The following is an 18193-nucleotide window of genomic DNA, read 5'->3' on the forward strand; positions in this document are numbered from 1 at the left end:
CTAATTGAAAATATGTAACCTTATAAGATACTACATTGACGCGTCATTAAAAAATGGCGGAAACATATCATGGCGCCTTTATTTTCATACGTGACTGAGAAAAAGATTGCGATCTCTTTCTAGCATACGTAAACCGCATTGGCGCTACGTCCGCTTGTGATCAATATGTCCACGTGACCTCTCGTTAGTCAGTCGAGACTCGCGTAATTGCAAATGCAAAATGTCTGAAGGAACGCTTGTGTTAAAAATGAAGTCATAATATTTTGTTAACAGTTTGTAGTGTTCTAGTGTAAAATGCCTGCATCAATTGGTGTTAATTTACGTGTGACGGGCCATTGTAGCCAAGGCGGGAGAAAGTATATGGAAGATTTGTTTTCCGTTGCGTATCAACAAACCGAGGACGAGAGAGATTTGGAGTATGCCTTCTTTGGAATTTACGATGGGCACGGTGGAAGCGAGGCCGCAGCTTTCGCGAAGGAGCACTTGATGGACTCTATTGTGAAGCAGCGTCAGTTCTGGTCGGACAACGACGAGGACGTACTGAAAGCTATCAGGAATGGTTACATGCTGACCCACTTGAACATGTGGAAAGAGCTAGGTAAACGTCCAAGCGCGAGGTTATTCTTTGGGATTTTTTGTGTCCGTACACTACCATTGCGCAAGTATTGCTGCCAATGCTTCCCATGAGAATCCTAGGTGATTGTAGAGAATTGTTTGCGTGACCTTGTAAAGGCGGGAGTTTTTTGTCTTGAGTGGTTTGACATTGGGTCAACAAATGGGTTTGTTTGTGTGGGTCTGTTAGATATCAAGTACTATGCAAACAAGTATTCACAGATTTTGGGATGTAGTTTCCTGCTTATGTAAGTGGGATGTGGGGTTACCAAAGTGAAAGCCGTCACGCCAGTTTGTTATTATATTGGCCCAAGCCCCCATTACCAAAATTGATACCCACTTTTGTGAAAGTTGCAAAGTCTGTAAAACATTTAGTGCTTAAGAGTAACCTAGTTTTGCAATGCTGTGCTACTTATGAGGTTCACAACATATTCTTTATTTTAGACCTAAAGAAAACCAACTTAAGCCTTATCATAAACATATCATTGCCTTATCTTAGGCAATTTTTGGGTACTTTAAAGTTTTTAAACAACAAAAAATAGGTATTAAGAAGAGTTTTTGTAAGTTTAACTTATAAATTCAACTTTTATTTACAGAGAAATGGCCAAAGACTGTAACGGGATTACCAAGCACTGCTGGCACCACGGCCAGTGTAGCTTTCATAAGGCGCGGAAAAATCTACATTGGACATGTCGGGGATTCTGCAATTGTACTTGGTTACCAAAAAGAAGGTATGTTTTGATACTTATAACAACTTATGAATTTGGTAGTTTCTTTCAGGCATTGGATGGATAATGTTTATCGACATAGAGAATGTTATCCATTTCTTATATTTACAAATACACACAAATATATATTTACATTTTTTAAATTTTCTAATACATACAAATATATTTTAATTGGATAAAAATCATCTTCTGGGCGAGCGAGCTCCGTCGTAGGCCACGTCTTTGCCTTTGTCTAGTCTGTGGCCAAGAGTAAGCCCATTTATAATTTAAAAAAAGATCCTATCTTAAATAAATGTCATTCATACTTGTTGCAGGCAGCGAAGAATGGGCCGCCAAGCCATTAACATCAGACCACAAACCTGAATCCACAGCTGAAATGGAACGGATTCAAAGATGCGGTGGCAAAGTGGTCTCCAAAGCCGGAGTCCCCAGAGTTGTATGGAACAGACCCCGTCAGGGCCACAAGGGGCCTATCAAGAAGAATACCCCGATGGATGAGATCCCATTCTTGGCTGTGGCCAGGTCGTTGGGTGACCTGTGGAGCTATAACACACAGAATGATGAGTTCATTGTCAGTCCGGACCCAGATGTGGGAGTACTGACTATAGACCCAACTAAATTTAGGTAAGAATGTGAACCAATAATCTTAGTGTTCATTTATAATTTGTATAAATATTAAAATGACACAGATTCCCTGCAAACATAATGATATCTGTATGGATTACTCTTACACAAAATTGCCTGAGTTGAAAATTTTAAGTAAAATGATAATTTTATAAATGTTACTAAAATATGATATACTGAAAAACCCTGATATATGTATAACAGGCCTTCTTGACACATATCTATTAAGTATGTAAAGTTGGTACAAAAAAAAGCAATTACTATAAAAATTAAAATCTGCTTAATTCAAAATATAGTTATGTTTTTGGAAATAGGTCTAAAATGGAATTGACCACAAGTTCAAAATATCTATTACTAATTTTATCTCTTTTTCTTATATGTTTACTATGTTATTTATTTATTTATTTAAACTTTATTGCACAATTGAAAAAAGTACAAATGGCGGACTTAATGCCTTAAGGTATTCTCTACCAGTCAACCATAGGGCCAAACAGAAATTCGCGAATGTGGGTGCAGTGAGAAAAATAAATTTAGAAAGCTTGACAACTATAGCAATATTATTTACAATCAATATAATACATAAATAATAATATTTTAGGTACATATACATACACGGTGTTTCCGGTATCACTCAAAACCTCAGACACCCCAACTGATTTTTATTATTTTTTTAAACTCATCTAGAGTATTCATCTTTTAATCTGATCGTTACTTTTTTTTAAATTGAATTTTTCATTTTCTGTACAGCTCTACTTGACTTTTAGCTCTACACTCAATTATTTTATAATTGCTAACTACCATCATAAACCATAAGACTATTTATTTGTGTACGTTACTGCAACGACATAAGGTTTACCAATAGACAGCTAAGATGTCACTGTAAAACACTTTAAAACTTTGTCACAGTAAACTTCAAATTGGACAGGTAATCGCAGTAAGCAAATAAACTCAATATTCAAAATGACAAGGTTGTAATTAGGTACGAGTTCAATTTGTTATGACTTATGATAAACATTAAGATTAAACTGACAAACAACGTCAAACTAGTAGCGGAAAAAATAATCGTCCAAGTAACCGGCCAGTATTAATACCCCTAAATACTGAAAAAAGGTAAACAACCTCTAGCAATGCGATATACACAATGTTGTATTACGAGTACAATAGAATGGGCACGTAAAAAATAACTAATAATACTAATTTAAATAAAAATATTACCCCCATCAAGATATAGCTCAATCGATTCTACTCTCGATTCTGAACAAACTGTTTTCAGGTTTTTAGTGTTAAGTGAAACACGGTGTATATATATTATACATAATATATTATTTTCCTTATTACCTGGAAAACCTAATTTTGCAACGATTATTTATTACTACTTATTATGTCCTGTCAAGTCATACATATATGTTACGTACATGATGAGAACATAAATTACCAACATTAATATATTTTCCATTGGCAAAAGTCAGCATACCTGGTTATATGGTTAAGTAGTTAAAAACTAGAAATTCCACTTCCCAAACTGGTTAGATTAGGATGAGTTATTCTAGATTTTTTTTTTTAAATTGACCATGTCCAACAAACATGTTGTTTTGGTTCTGTGCCTTGTTGTTATTCTGATTTAATTTGCACATTAGTTATATTTTAATAATCATGTAGATTTTATACGTTTTTAAATATTGCAATACATTCTATTCTCAAAATGGGTACTTTTTAATTTAATTTATTTTAATTTATTTATTTGGCTCACAAAACAAGTTACAGACATTAATAGAAAAATACATTACAATTTTACTAAAGTACTGAGCTGGCCTATAACTCTAAACATGTGTGCACAGATAGTATTTTATTTGAGTAAACAATATGCGCTAGGGAGGTGAGATGTCTTCTTTTATACTAGGTACTTACATCAATTATGGAAAAGCAACTGACTAAACTTATACATATTACATACAGAGGTAACTTAAAACTAAACTAAACTAAGTAGAAAGTATCATAGACAAAGACATAATAGGTACTGTCTGCCTGTTTGTAATTCCACATTTTTAGAATCTATTTTTTATTTCGATTTGATTTCACTAGGATCGCAGGGCCTTAGAGTTGTCTGCTCGTTCACTGAAAAGACCGCTCCCAACTAGTACAATCTCCGAAGTGTACTAGTTCGTTCTTTTAGGACATTTAGTACAGTAGTACACTGAGAGAGCGAGAGACAAATTGTGCATATGACGTACAGTAACGCTCGCTCGTACTAGCCGAGAGCTAATCGGCGCGACGTCTACATGGGACGATCCGGCTATTACCATATTTTTTTTACTTTATTATAACACATACATTTGTTCCAGATGCCTAATATTCGGAACAGACGGTCTATGGAACATGATATCGCCAGAGGGTGCTGTGAGCCTAGTACAGGCGACGGAAAGACACAACGAGGCAGCGCTGGTTGGGGGCTCCGCTAACCAGCCGAGGGACTGGCTCAACCCGTCCAAGAGCTTAGTCGACCATGCTCTAGAGAGGTAACTTTTATTTACTTACACAATTTTAATTTACCATAGTTTGTTGATTTAGTCTACGATTTACACTTATTTTTTTGTAAAAATTGGTGATATGGTATGACTATCATATTCAACAGAAAAGAAAACCATAATATTGTGTAGGTATATTTTGATAGACTATAGTAAAGTTGTTCTGTCTATCTCATTGATCAGGGAAGATTGCTGATAAAATTTTGTAAGATGAAAGAAACATCCGGCGTTTTGTAACAATAGCTAGAGAAAATCACCCAATCAGTTCCATATTTTGTGATAGTTAGGTACAACAAAATACGAATTCAGAAAAATCTGATCAATGGAATAGATGCTTCACTTATAACAAATTGTGGTCCTTATAATATATTATCTGAATTTAAATCATGAAAATAGGCATTAGCCGGGTTCACAGCTCACCTCGGCCGAGGCGATGCTTACGTTTTACTCGCTCAAGCAACTTTTGCCGCTCGAGCACATTGCTTCGCGACGTGCCACGCTCTCTGTTTACCGGGCTATTCATTCAGCAACTTTTTTTTATACTACGTCGTTTGCAAACAAGCATACGGTTCGCCTGATGGAAAGCGGTCACCGTAACCTATGGACGCCTGCAACTCAAGGAGTGTTACATGCGCGTTGCCAACCCATTAGAAACTTTGTACACTCCTTTTTGCTGTGTACTTATACATAGCAAAAAGGAGTGCACAAGCTCTAAGGAGGGTTCGGGATGCCGACGACTCAAAGGATAATAGACGGAACAAATTAGTTCCGTTGATCCTTCCGTCACCAGCACACCGCACCCTCGTTGAACTCTGGCAGCCTTACTCACCGGCAGGAACACAACACTGGCTGCGGTCTTCTGTAAGGCTAAGGTACTTCCCCAGTTGGGCTCCTTACCTGCGAAGAATTTGCCTGCGAAGCGACGCTCTTAGCGTAAACTCTGCTATTCGTTCTCTAAACGTTCCCTTGTCAACAATAAATGTCATTCCCCAGATGGTCGAACACGCGCATGCGCGCCGACAACACGTCAGTGGTGACGCTCATGCTGGACCCGCCGGGGCCGCCGCGCGCCACCGTGCTGCGCGCGCGCTCCAAGCCCGCTCCCAGCGCCGCGCCCGCTCCCGTGCCTCCGCCCGACGAGCCCGACACCAGGGCCGTGCCGCAGAACGGGCTCACCATCATGACTAGATACTCGGATGTGGATAGCAACAAGCCCGCTACCCCAGAGACAACTGAGAGGTTAGTCATTCACAAATGGGCTCTACTGACATGCTTAATGACCTAGGCGCCCACACCTGTGCCTCTACCCGACACCAGAAGAACGTAGAATACGTCCCTCCCACCAATAATAGAAACAAGTTTTTTTTATGTCAAGTGTACATAAAAAAAAATACTATTTCTCACATTCATACAGAAATTGTTTACACTGCCTGGAAAAAATATTCTGCCTCGTACGAGGCACATCTACACTGTTTGCCGCGCGATAACAGCCGACTCGGCCATCCTGACACGCAGTCTGTCCTTGCGTTATTAAAGTTTTTGTAAGCTATCTCGACTGCATCCACAGAAAGGAGTATACTAAGTGGAAAGTCTAGCAAACAGTTTTTTTTATCGTTTTTTACAACTAGGGAACAAATCAAATTATTTTATTGAATATTTTTAATGACGTTAGCCGCGTAAGCTGAAGACCCGGGTTCGATTCCCGGCTCGGCCACCACTGGGCTTTGTCGTTTTTTCTTTCGTGTATGATATCTATTTCAATTTATCGTTTTTTGTTTATTGTTTCATTTCTCAGATTTACAAATTGTAGTGTTCGTGTAAATTACGCTAATCGAAAGTATCGTTTCAGCAGCAGAACACCCCTACCTCCGTGCGCGACCCTCGACGGGCGCTTCTCGACCGGCAGCGACGAGCGCGGCGACAAGCGCGAGCCGGACACCGACGCGATGGCCAACTACGGCAACCCCGCCGAGTCCTACTTCATGGCGCGCCTGCTGCAGCGGTCCAGGCTCGTCAACACCCTGTCCGCCGTCACCGAGGAGCTCGCCGGCGACAGGAGCGGGGAGCCCGAGCCGGAGCCCGCCACCGTGCTCCCCGAGCCCGAGCTCGACAAGACGCTCCCGGCCGACGTACCCGCCGAGCCGCCCGAGCCCGCGCCCGCGCCCGGGGAGCACGGCGCCGACGACGTCCGCATACAGATCAACGAGGTCTCCTCCAGCTCGCCCACCGAGGGGCCCCCGCGTCCGCGCGGCCGCCGGCTCAAGCCCGACGCGCGCCCCCCCGCCCCCGACCGCGTGCTGCGCTCGCACGACGCCGACTCCGCGCCGCGCCCGCACACCCGGCGGGGCGCCTCCCGCGCGCCCCCGCCGACGCCGACCGCGTCGTCATCCTCAGCCGCCGCGCCCGCCCGCGCCCGCGCAGCCGCCCGACCGCGCGCCGCCGCGCAAGCCGCCCAACGAGCCCGAGCCGCGCGCCACGCGCTCCGCCGCGCCCGGCTCCACCCACGTCGCCACCAAGGTGGCCGCCCGGGAGCCCCGCGCCGCCGCGTCCCCGGCGGGAAACTCGGCGCGGCGGGCCCCGGCGGCGCGGCGGCCCGCGCTCACCCCGCACACGCACCCGGCGCCGCCCCCGCCCCCGCCCCCGCGCGGCAGCTGCAAGGAGAACCGCGCGCGCCCGCCGCCCGCCCGCGGCGCCGCGCTCGCCTCGCGCCGCTCACCGCGCACCGCGGATAGCGCGCCCGACCCGGACGGTGCGGTGCACTCCACCACGCCCGCCGACGACTGCCTGCGCGCGAGGGCGCTGCGCTCGCGCAACGACGCGGAGCCGGCGCCGGCGCCGGCGCCGGTGAAGGCCGGCAAGCGGCGTGCGGTGGCGGAGGAGAGCGTGGCGCACAAGGCGCCGCGGCTGGACGCGGGCCGAGCGCGGCTGTCGGCGGGCGAGCGCGTGGCGCGCGCGCTCAACAAGCGCGCCTCGGGCCCGTGGGCGCCGGCGCTGGCGCTGCGCAACCGCCTGCGCCGCCGGCTCGCCAAGTGACCGACGTAGAGCGTCGCGAGCGCGGAGACTACGGTGCCTTCTAGTACTGCCAGAGTGCTCTTTGACTTTTCATATTTTATCGCCCCGGCGGGGCTCCAAAGACGTCGTTTACGGTTACTTCTGTTGTTGATTTTTATATTCGGCGGGCCGCTCTCGGGGCGCGGTCGTCGCCGCGCGGCGGACGATAGTACAAAGAGTATATTGAATATAAACGTAAGTTTAACTCGTGGACCAGGCGGAATGAATTAGCCCCGATAGATATTTATTTTGTGCATATTTACGGCCGATGTCGTCCTGCATTTATCTTTAAGCGTGTGAAAATAAAATTTTCATCACCGAGGCTACGCGTGACTTCACCCGAACCTTATGAAGCGCATGTCAGATATATAGTTACAGCATTATTTTCGAGATGCGACGGGGGACCTCTCGCGATGATATATATTTACCCTTAATTATAATAGTGAAATTATGCATACTATACCAAGAGTGCTTTTCTCAAATAATGTAGCAAATTAATAAGAGTGCTATATATTATATTTGAAGTGTACATAAAAATGTACAGTTTGAAATTTTCGTATTGACATAAGAAAAGGCAATTTTTAGTTTTGAAGAAACTTAGTTATTGGAGTTGTTATTCTTTTAGGAAAAGAATTCTTTTATGTACTTCCTTACTAGCTTTACCCTTTAGCGATGAGAGTAGCTAGTTTGACTCAAAATGACATGATATTTTGTTACGGAATTCTTATTGAGATAGACATGTTAGACATATCCATGTAACTTGTATTTGTCTTAATGCGCCTTCCATAATGTTACATAGAATTGTGTTTGCAGTTAGGAAATAGGCCAATAGAAAAAGATAAGATATTGGCTTTTAAGCCACAGTTGCAGTAAAGAGAAAAAAGTAAAAACTTATAATAAACCTGCTTTACCAATATTGTTTAGGAGTACCTATCAATTTTTAATTTAATACTGACGTATATTAAAGAATTGAAGTGAAAAAGTATGTTTATTTGTATGTATGAATAATCTTAATCTACTTTTTTCTCTTCACTTACAGTAAATTAGCTATCTCATATGGATGACAGTAAATATATTTCCATTATTACAATTGCTCATGAATTTGTTAAAATTTCGTACATGGACCCGCCATTTTCTATCTCTATAGCACGCCCATTATGTGTTGTCTTTCTCGCACTATGACATTTGCGACCAGAATTTCGGTAAGACAGCAATAAAATTGCGCAAGTCTGATAAGAGATTGGAAATTGTAAATCCACATATGATTCTGCGTTATTAGCCGGGTTCAAACAGAGCGAGGCAATGTGTACGCGCGGCAAATATTCAGCGTAGACGTGCCTCGGCCGAGGCAGCATGCACGTTTTGCTCGGCCGAACAACCTGTGTGCGTAGCCGAATGCACAAACGCTCACGATAATATCTCTTTCGTAGCTATCTATCTCTATCGCTCTTGCTTAATGCGCGACAGAGCCAGACTATCTTTCTGCGGCGTTTCGCGTCGCAGAAATGCCATTCGGCTACGGGGCCTGTCTCGTGTGTCTATTTTGATCATTTGCCGCGCGAGAACATCAACATCGAGAACTTCACGACAGTCATGACGTCCCTCGACTCCCTGTGTGGACCCAACTTTTTTACTATATAAAAGATTGAAGCTTGCTTGCAGATTTCGGATGTATGTAAATATATTCACTGTCAACTTGAACTCATCTGATTTATGTTATAATAAGTATCGATAATTATGTGATGATAAACCATTGATGTTTTCCAAAACCAAAACAGTTACGTTACGTTTGCGTACCGCAAGTTTGTTGATACGTTTATGAATATTTGTAACATTTGACTAACCAACGTGTTAAAGGACTGAATGTTCTGTATTTATAATGATAAATTTTATTGTGTAACAGGGTTGCAGTGACACCGATTTCAAAACTTATACTAAATGTTTGCAAAATTTTAACTTGAGTGAATATTGAATGCACGTACACATTTTAAGCAGTTATAATTGTTATAAAAACGTTTTATAGTTTTGTTTCAAATCGCTGATGTTTACTTATCTAATCTAACACGAAATTATCTGCCTCTATTACTAGATTAGTAAGGGATGCAGATATCTATATACATTTCTTCGTTTTTCGTGGTAGGACCTTTGATGTGGATACACATTTTTTTTGCGTTTTGTAACTGCTTAATACTGTGAGAAGTTTTACAAGCAATGTATGTCTTCTCCGAGCGATAGAAAGATTTGTTTTGCCAAAAGCAATATCACATGTGGACCAATATCTACTTACAACTTATACTCCAATTCAATGTTCAAATAAAACTTTATACAAACGATAATGTGTGTGAACCGTAAAAAGGGACGTGACATATGAGTACAGGCGGGTCCACTCAAAATCGGGTGCATTTGCCTCGCCCGAGGCACGTCGACCACTGAGTTGCCTCGTGCGGTAATTTCCTTGAGAGGCGACTCCTCTTGAGTAGACTCGCTTAATCGAATAAATCGAGCGTCCCTGGTAAATCTGTCGTCCTAGCAACCCAAAAAGCTGTGCGTAGGAGTACCTCAAAGGATGTAAAATGTAATAAGAAAATGTGCCTCAATCGTTACCGACTTCACAAAAAACATAGGTAAATAAAACTAGTGTTCTTTGATAAATCAGATATGTATTTTTATTAAAAAAGTAAAGATTATGCATTGTAAATTAGCTGTAAAAGAAGATTTAATATAATTTGTTAAGCTTATTGTCGAAAATGATTTAGTAAAGTTAAAATTCGTCACTTGACCGTTAGCTTACGTTTTTTGTTAATTACGTTTGTGCTTAATTTGATTGTGTTTGGTTAGGTCTGTGACGGAGTGTTAAGTTTACAAAATATAAATATCAATTTTGTAAAACATGGAGGGTAATGATGCCTTGGAGACGAAAGGATTTGGCAATGCTAATATTGAGAAGCTAAAACAAATTTTATAACTATACATATTAGTTAAAGGTAAAGGATTATTGTAGATTTTATTTTTTGATTTGAATAAAGTTTGTATGAAATAGAATGTGCAGTTTTTACTTTGTTTTATACCCTTCCTTACTTTGTCATACTATACAGTCCAAATAGTGTAAGCGTTTATTGCAAAACCTTACTAAAAGCGATATCGCGCGCGAGTATGACTTCAAGTTGCGAGACTTCAAGTATGGAGTGTTAGTGATGAGTGCAGTAGGACTAATAAACATTAGCAGGTCTCGAACAAGTGATCCAAAGGCACCAATTGGTCTGTAGACTGCGAATTTACGGGAAAATCCTAGGTTTCGCCATACTCCGGGCTTTTACAGTAGAGGTCAGAGCAAGTTTTACGCGGCGCGTGCGGAACTGGATTAACGGACTCGAAGTAATTTAACGGAAGTTAACGAATCCATTAACATTTTTTAAAGTAAGTTAATCCGTTAACCAAAAGGTTAACTTCGTTAATTAACGAGTTAATGCCCAGCTATGGTAAGTCTGCCCTCGTTTCCTATTATAACGAAATTAAGATCACCCTTTTGACTGTGTTATCTCTTTACCAACGTTTTGCATAACATTTCACCCCGACCTACCCGAATACAGACCTCCTCCTGGGTAAAGAAGTCGGTTACAAATCAAATAACTACTAAGGTACAAACAGAGAAACCTTACAAACGCTCCAATATTTACTTACTTTTAAATTACACTGATTACGCTCGATTTGCGTCGCAAAGGCACCAAAGGGAACAGTTATTTAGTTACGCAGGTAAGGGCAATGAATCCGGAAGCGCCAGCCTCCCCTATCATGAATGGAACGGCACCCTCCCCACGCCGCCACCCCGGCGACTAGGTTATAGTTTAGCGGCGCCCGACACCAGACGTGTACGTGTTTACGCGCCTTGACACGCGCCATTATATTTATTTATATTTACAAAAAAGTTTGACATTCTTCAGTCGTAATTATAGTGATGTGCTAATTGTGATCAAAATATGAGTGAAAAACGGTTAAAAAAAGCGGTTACGCGCGAAACGTCGCGTTATCGATCGCGGTGCATGAGATAATGCGTTTTGCTGTTGTTTACTTCGAAGCTGCACTTTCTAGGCCCGTTTTGCCTGCTATTTGCGTCTGTTAAAAGTAATAAGACTTATCGGTATCGATTGTGAGAATTAGTTTTGAAGAGAGTGATAGATTACAATGTTTTAACAAGTACGTTTTTACAGCTTGCGTTATTGATAAAGGATATTTGACTTTAAGTGCTTCAACAGGATAAATATTCAATGTAATATTGTTTTGTTTAGTTTTTATCGAATTCCAGAATCAAAAAGGCTAGCAACAAATTTTTATGACAAGTATTATTACGTGATTATGCCTAAATTCGACAATTAAGTATGGAAGGACGTATTCTATGTGGGGTCATTAAATATGTAAATTTTTGCCGGCCCGGTCTGTTTCGTGTTCGTGCTATAACTTACATTGGTCCATAAAAGCAACTATTTGGCGCCAATGGTATTGATATTTAGGTTCGGTGACCGTTAAATTAGTGATAATCGTATCCTTTACAAAATAGCTCTTATTTATATGTCCGTATAGTTGCTTGTTGGCTTGTGATGTTTGTCTTAAACTGATTGCTAGTTTTCCTCGATATTCCAGTACATTGAGGTATAATGTACTAGAGAGGACACGGCGAACAAAAAGTTTGCGCCACGAACATAAGTCCAGTGGACTTATGTTGCCTCAGTCAGTCTCTGCGCGTGGTGGGAGGAGGTTGTCTCTGACTGCACACAAATAAAATGAAAAAATGCCTTCCTGTGCTATAAGATACTGTTGAAGCTATACGAGAAAATCTAATAACAGTGACGGTGTCACATTTCATCGGTTAGTAGACAAGTTATTTTGATCTGACTTAATTTAAGTAATTATTATAATGAAGGGACGGGCTCCTTAAACGCGATGCTATGGCCGCCATTTTGACAACTGGAATCATAGATGAATCGCGCAGACATGACATGTAGGTATTAAGGTATAATAATTGTGATCATATTCTGTTTTCAATATATAATATAAAAATATTTATTTCAATTTATAGTTTTGAATATTACACGGTTCTAATACAAATTTTAGTCGATAATATTATACAATAAGCATGATTTTGAATTATTTCTGAATTATAATTCTCATTATTGACGAAAAATAGTGACACCAAAACTGAAATAGTATTTAATGCAACCGGTGTTTAAGGGAGGTAAAACAAGGTGAATGGCGCGATTATTATTCTGAGCGACAGAAACTTACAAAACAAATTGTATTCAAAGGAAATTAAAATTTATGAAAAAAACAATTATTTATTTTTATTTCACTGAGTGGCAGTGTTGCCAGATCTACTGATTTAGCAGTAGATCTACCTGATTTTGAAAAAATCTACTGATCTACTGCTTTTTTTGTAATTTTTCAAGAAATCTACCTGCTTTTTCCAAAATCGATATTTTTTAGTATAAACAATTGGATTGGCTACAAATTTTTATTATAGACGGTCCAACAACTTAGTCAAGGCGCGAAATTAAAATTTTCTATGGGCCAACTGTCATCCCTTCATTTCTTAAAGTTGCTGCTTTTTTCTAGTGACAGAAATCGCTTGACAGACTTTATATCTGTGATTGTTCGTAGTGTAGTGGTAGCTTTGCATTAGCAAATAGCGATTTAGGCGGGTGCAAGAGTTTAATGTTTGTATGGTTTAATATTCTGTATTCATATCAAATAATAGTACATTACGTCAGATGCCGGGAAAGAAGGGCTTACATGCTGTGTAGGTATATCCATCTGAGTAGGATAGTGATACGAAGCCTGTAAGCCCTTTTCACGGCGAGGTATGTAATTATAGTACTTTTCTCAAACTTGCAATATAACCGAGCTCATATAACCCGGCAACCTTCAAATCAAGAGTGAACAGGCATCTTCTGGGCGAGCTCACTCCATCGTAGGCCACGTCTTTGCCTTTGGCTAGTCTGTGGTCAAGAGTAAGCCCATTTATAATTAAAAAAAAAAAGATATGAAAAAAAAATCTACTAGGCAAAAAGAAAACTCTTCTATTCCGCGCCAAAATTTTTTTTAACTCTGAGGTAACTTATTAAACGGTGACATTCAGGTGCATTAGTACCTAGTACCTACTATTAATGTTTTTTTTTTCTGATTACTAAATGACATGGTGTAGTGTCAGCATTTGACGTTTAGAAACAAATGGAGGGTGCTTTACAGGCAGGCTTTTTTTTGCTGTAAACTGTACTATGAAATATTATCTTCACTCGGCTCACCGGACACGTAGTAGTCCCGACAACATTTCATTGCAAGTTTGAGAAAAAGTTCTTATTTGTGCAACTGCCCCATCGATACTGAATAGGAATGGAATCAATTTAATGCATCCTACACCTTATAAAACAAAGTCCCCCTTCGCGTCTGTCTAAGCGTGTTCGCGATAAACTCAAAAACTACTGAACGGATTTTCATGCATTCACCTATGAACAAGTGATTCTTGGGGAAGATTTAAGCATATAATTTGTTGAGACTTTGTTTGAAATATAACGATATTTGCTAAACAAATCGGACAAAATCCCACTTTCTGAGAGCCTTAATCGAAAACGCTGCCCAAACCGTTTGAGCTATATCATGATCTGTATGGCGAAATATTGTATCTCTCATAGGTTTAAATAAAAGTCCGCGAAAGCATATGTCTATCTTTTATGGATAACTTACTATGTAGGTATAACCATTTTTAATCCCCATGCGTAGCTGGGGCGGGCCGCTAGTGTGGAATAAGTTTATCTTCGTAAAAATTGTATGGGATAAGTTTTTTCTTGATGTGTGGCCGGATTCTGATTCGGTTTTTTTTTCATACAAACATTTGATCATGGATAAGAAAGAAAAAAAGTTTATCAAAAATGACCTTCGTATGTTTTTTCCAAAACCTATCAACGCCAATCTTCATGAATTTGAAATCGCGAGAAGTCTAAAAGAGTTCCAGGACCGTGTTCGTGTCACAGTATAATTTTTCTTTAAATCTTCTTCACTTAGTATCAATATTTGTAGTCTACTGCTTTTTTTACTGATCTACTGGTTTTTTATTCATTTTTCTACTGTATACTTCAGATTCCGTCTGGCAACACTGCTGAGTGGAAATTAAATATAACACAATGTATAATAGTGCTAAAAGTAAACTACTTAGTATTTCACACACAAAGTATAAAACAAAGGTCTACACTAAAAGTGTCGCGTCTAGGTGGTCAAGTCTTACTCTATGACACGGTTCGCTTCACGCGCATGCGCCTCGCGCTGCCGCCGCTGCCGGTTGGCGCACAGAATATGTTCGAGTTGTCATTTCTAGTACGTAGTACATAGTAGTTCAATGTTCCAGTATAATAATCATAAAATGTGATTAGTTTGCACTCTGGCACATTACAATAATAAGTAATTTAACTATGTCTGCCTATTTGGCCATTTCGTGTCAAATCAGAGGTCTTAACTTAATATTTGACTCGGGAAATGAATGCTGTGTTACATGACATTAATTATATTAATTTGTAAAATTTATACATAAAAATAAATCATGACAATTCCAGCACATTTTGCAAATCAACGTCCTAAAGTTTCTCGTCTTCTCAAGTTGAGTGGGAGTAGCCAAAAATAAATGTGAGTGTGCACGAGAAAACATCCCACTTTGTCGATTGCTATAAAGCCGCTTTGTCAGTTTATGCATTGGGGTAACATTTTCAACAGAAGAATTTTCTACAAGTTGATACTGTAACGTTCACTAAAGTTGTCAAGTCGATAAAGTTCGTTTGTCCCTTTCTGTCACACCAATACGTCGGAAAGGGACAAACGAACTTTATCGGCTTGATAACTTTAGTGAACGTTTATTTTATGAATAAAGGGGTAGGTAAGTGTTGATATACCCAAGTGTTTGTTTTGTCATTTTCAAAATTTCTCGAATTTACCCTAATGCACCCTCGTCATAAGTCGTCCCTATCCAGTAATATCTGCTGCCCTTTGGCAGGTCAGGTCACGGTCCTGATACCGTGACGCAAACCTTACACGGACTGATTAGTGCACACAAAGTACACTTGTTCTACTTTGTGTGTAGACAGATAGCTAACGTATAACTAACAAACGTACATGTGTCTTTATAAAGGTTCTTATGCTATAGATGCAAGTTAATTCCTATCATACGAAATGTTAACAGAATTCTGATAAAACGCGAATCATAAGGATCTTTAGTACCTACCCTACTTGTACCTATCTGATTTTGTTCGCGCTCCAGGGACCTAAAATACAGGTTCAGCCTAGTTTGAGGTCGGCCAGGTGTACCAATTACCAATATGTTTATTTCGTGTTTGCCAAATATGCAAAATATTCTTTTTATTCTATGTTTCGATCACAGTCTGTTGTTATTTTTCTTGTAGGTAACGTTTTCACTTTCTTAACTGTTTGACCACGTTCTTGTATGTGTTTTGTATTTCTTCTGTCTGTTACCCTCCGTGAATCTTTCTCACTTGATGGTCTCATCGGAAGATCAGCGCTGGAAGTCACCAGCAACACGCTGAGATGAGGCCATTTCGTGGCACTTCATTCCTTTCTGTCTTATTGTTATTATGTGTATTTTGTCTTACCTGTGCTCACGAATAAACGTTTATTCTATTCTATTCTATTCTAAGTACTTTTACTTTAGACGTAAAAATTGGCGTAACTATAGTTATTACAAGGGGGCTAACTATTACAAGGGGGCAAAGTTGTATTTTAACGTCGAGTGTGGAATTGAAAAACGAGCAAGTGAAAGGAACCTATAGTTGAACCACGAGCGAAGCGAGTGGTTCGAGAATAGAATCCTGAACTTGGCGAGTTTTTCAATACACGAGAAGTAAAATACATTTGCACCCGTGTGTAACACAAAACTTTTCCTCTCACTATAGCGAGGAAACTACAACGCTAAAAATGCGTTTATCACTGCTTCCGGTAGTTCCACAGGTGGTAAATCATCTTCATTACTAGATTCACCTATTGTTATCAATTTTAAAGCAGTTAAGAGCGTTATAACATTTCGGCGTCGGGCGAAATTAGGTATTTTTCCCCTCACTAGCTCGGAAACACGTGTTTTGTCCTTTAATACCAGCGGGTAAAAACGCGTTTTATCCACTAGTGGGTAAAGTAATTTGACCTTGAATAAAGTCAAATTAACTGCTTTAAAATTGATAAAAGTAGGTGAATCATAGTAATAAAGATGATTTACCACCTGTGGAACTACTGGAAGCAGTGATAAACGCATTTTTTGCGTTGTAGTTTCCTCGCTATAGTGAGGGGAAAAGTTTTGTGTTACACTCGGGTGCAAATGTATTTTACTTCTCGTGTGTTAAAAAACTCGCAAGTTCAGGATTCTATTCTCGAACCACTCGCTTCGCTCGTGGTTCAACTATAGAATCCTTTCACTTGCTCGTTTTTCAATTCCACACTCGGCGTTAAAATACAACTTTGCCCCCTTGTATAACAAATAACTATTACCCGCCGCGCGAGCCCAATATGCCGACCCTTTCTAGCATGTCTTTCCACTCGCTCGCACTACAATAATGGACAAAACAATCTTGATCCTTCCTATGGAATTTTGGTAACAACCACAATCTACTATCTCGATACAAACTTTTGATTTCTAATAAAAAATATTTTGTACGAAAATACTAGAATATAGCGCAAAATAATATTAATTATGTTAAAATTTATTTAAAAATTAAAGTAATAATTATAAACTGTGATCATAATTATTTAAGTAGATCCCATCCCAAATATTTGCTTTTGTTATATGATAAGTATTAGAGTAAAATATATATTAATATGATGTTAAAATAAGTCAAATACAATTCTAATTACTTCAAGGTGGTACTCAGGGTCTGATGATGGAGCCAGATGGTGGTCACCAGTACCAATGAACCATATGACTAAACCACTTCGTGTTTGGGCTCAACAAGACCTTTGACAAGAGGTGGTACTCAGGGTCAGGGTCTGATGATGGAGAGAGATGGTGGTCACCAAAAAACCAACTCGATTATGTGAATAACATAAAAAACACGAAGTGGTTTAGTTACATGGGTTCATTGGTACCGGTGACAACCATCTGGCTCCATCATCAGACCCTCAGTACCACCTCTTGTCAAAGGTCTTATTGAGATGATCCCAATGAGCCTAGACACGATGTGGTTTAGTCATATGGTTCAATGGTACTGGTGACCACCATCTGGGTCCACCATCAGACCCTGAGTACCACCTCTTGTCGAAGGTCTTGTTAAGATGATTCCAATGAGCCTAAATACGAAGTGGTTTAGTTCCTCGGTTCATTGGTACTGGTGACCACCATCTGGCTCCATCATCAGACCCTGAGTACCACCTCTTGTTAAAGGTCTTATTGAGATGAACCCAATGAGCCTAAACACGAAGTGGTTTAGTCATATGGTTCATTGGTACTGGTGACCACCATCTGTCTCCATCATCAGACCTTGAGTACCACCTCTTGTCAAAGGTCTTGTTGAAACGATTCCAATGAGGCTAAACACGAAGTGGTTTAGTTCCATGGTTCATCGGTACTGGTGACCACCATCTGGCTCCATCATCAGACCCTGAGTACCACCTCTT

At 40.4% G+C, this 18193-nt stretch overlaps 1 protein-coding gene across 2 annotated transcripts; it reads left to right on the forward strand.

The window, feature by feature from the left end:
• Window positions 1-82: 82 nt before the first annotated feature.
• On the forward strand, window positions 83-7363 carry LOC125236423 (probable protein phosphatase 2C 20). 2 transcript variants are annotated; one of them, XM_048143218.1, is made up of 6 exons: window positions 83-598; window positions 1209-1343; window positions 1655-1964; window positions 4307-4480; window positions 5483-5728; window positions 6339-7363. In XM_048143218.1, the coding sequence occupies exons 1-6, from the start codon at window positions 295-297 to the stop codon at window positions 7219-7221; spliced, it is 2052 nt and encodes a 683-aa protein (XP_047999175.1). In that variant the 5' UTR covers window positions 83-294; the 3' UTR covers window positions 7222-7363. The 2 variants fall into 2 exon arrangements, with proteins under 2 accessions (XP_047999175.1, XP_047999177.1); XM_048143220.1 differs by having other exon boundaries at window positions 85-598; window positions 6342-7363.
• Window positions 7364-18193: the final 10830 nt, after the last annotated feature.

Source organism: Leguminivora glycinivorella, chromosome 19, assembly GCF_023078275.1.
Source record: "Leguminivora glycinivorella isolate SPB_JAAS2020 chromosome 19, LegGlyc_1.1, whole genome shotgun sequence".
NCBI classification, from domain to species: Eukaryota; Metazoa; Arthropoda; class Insecta; order Lepidoptera; family Tortricidae; genus Leguminivora; species Leguminivora glycinivorella.

What these genes read in the sequence shown, in the direction of transcription:
- LOC125236423 (XM_048143218.1), top strand. Translation starts at nt 295, where the DNA reads ATGCCTGCATCAATTGGTGTTAATTTACGTGTGACGGGCCATTGTAGC. An exon ending in ACTTGGTTACCAAAAAGAAG is followed by an intron (nt 1,344 to 1,654) that starts GTATGTTTTGAT and finishes TACTTGTTGCAG; the next exon opens with GCAGCGAAGAATGGGCCGCC. An exon ending in ATAGACCCAACTAAATTTAG is followed by an intron (nt 1,965 to 4,306) that starts GTAAGAATGTGA and finishes CATTTGTTCCAG; the next exon opens with ATGCCTAATATTCGGAACAG.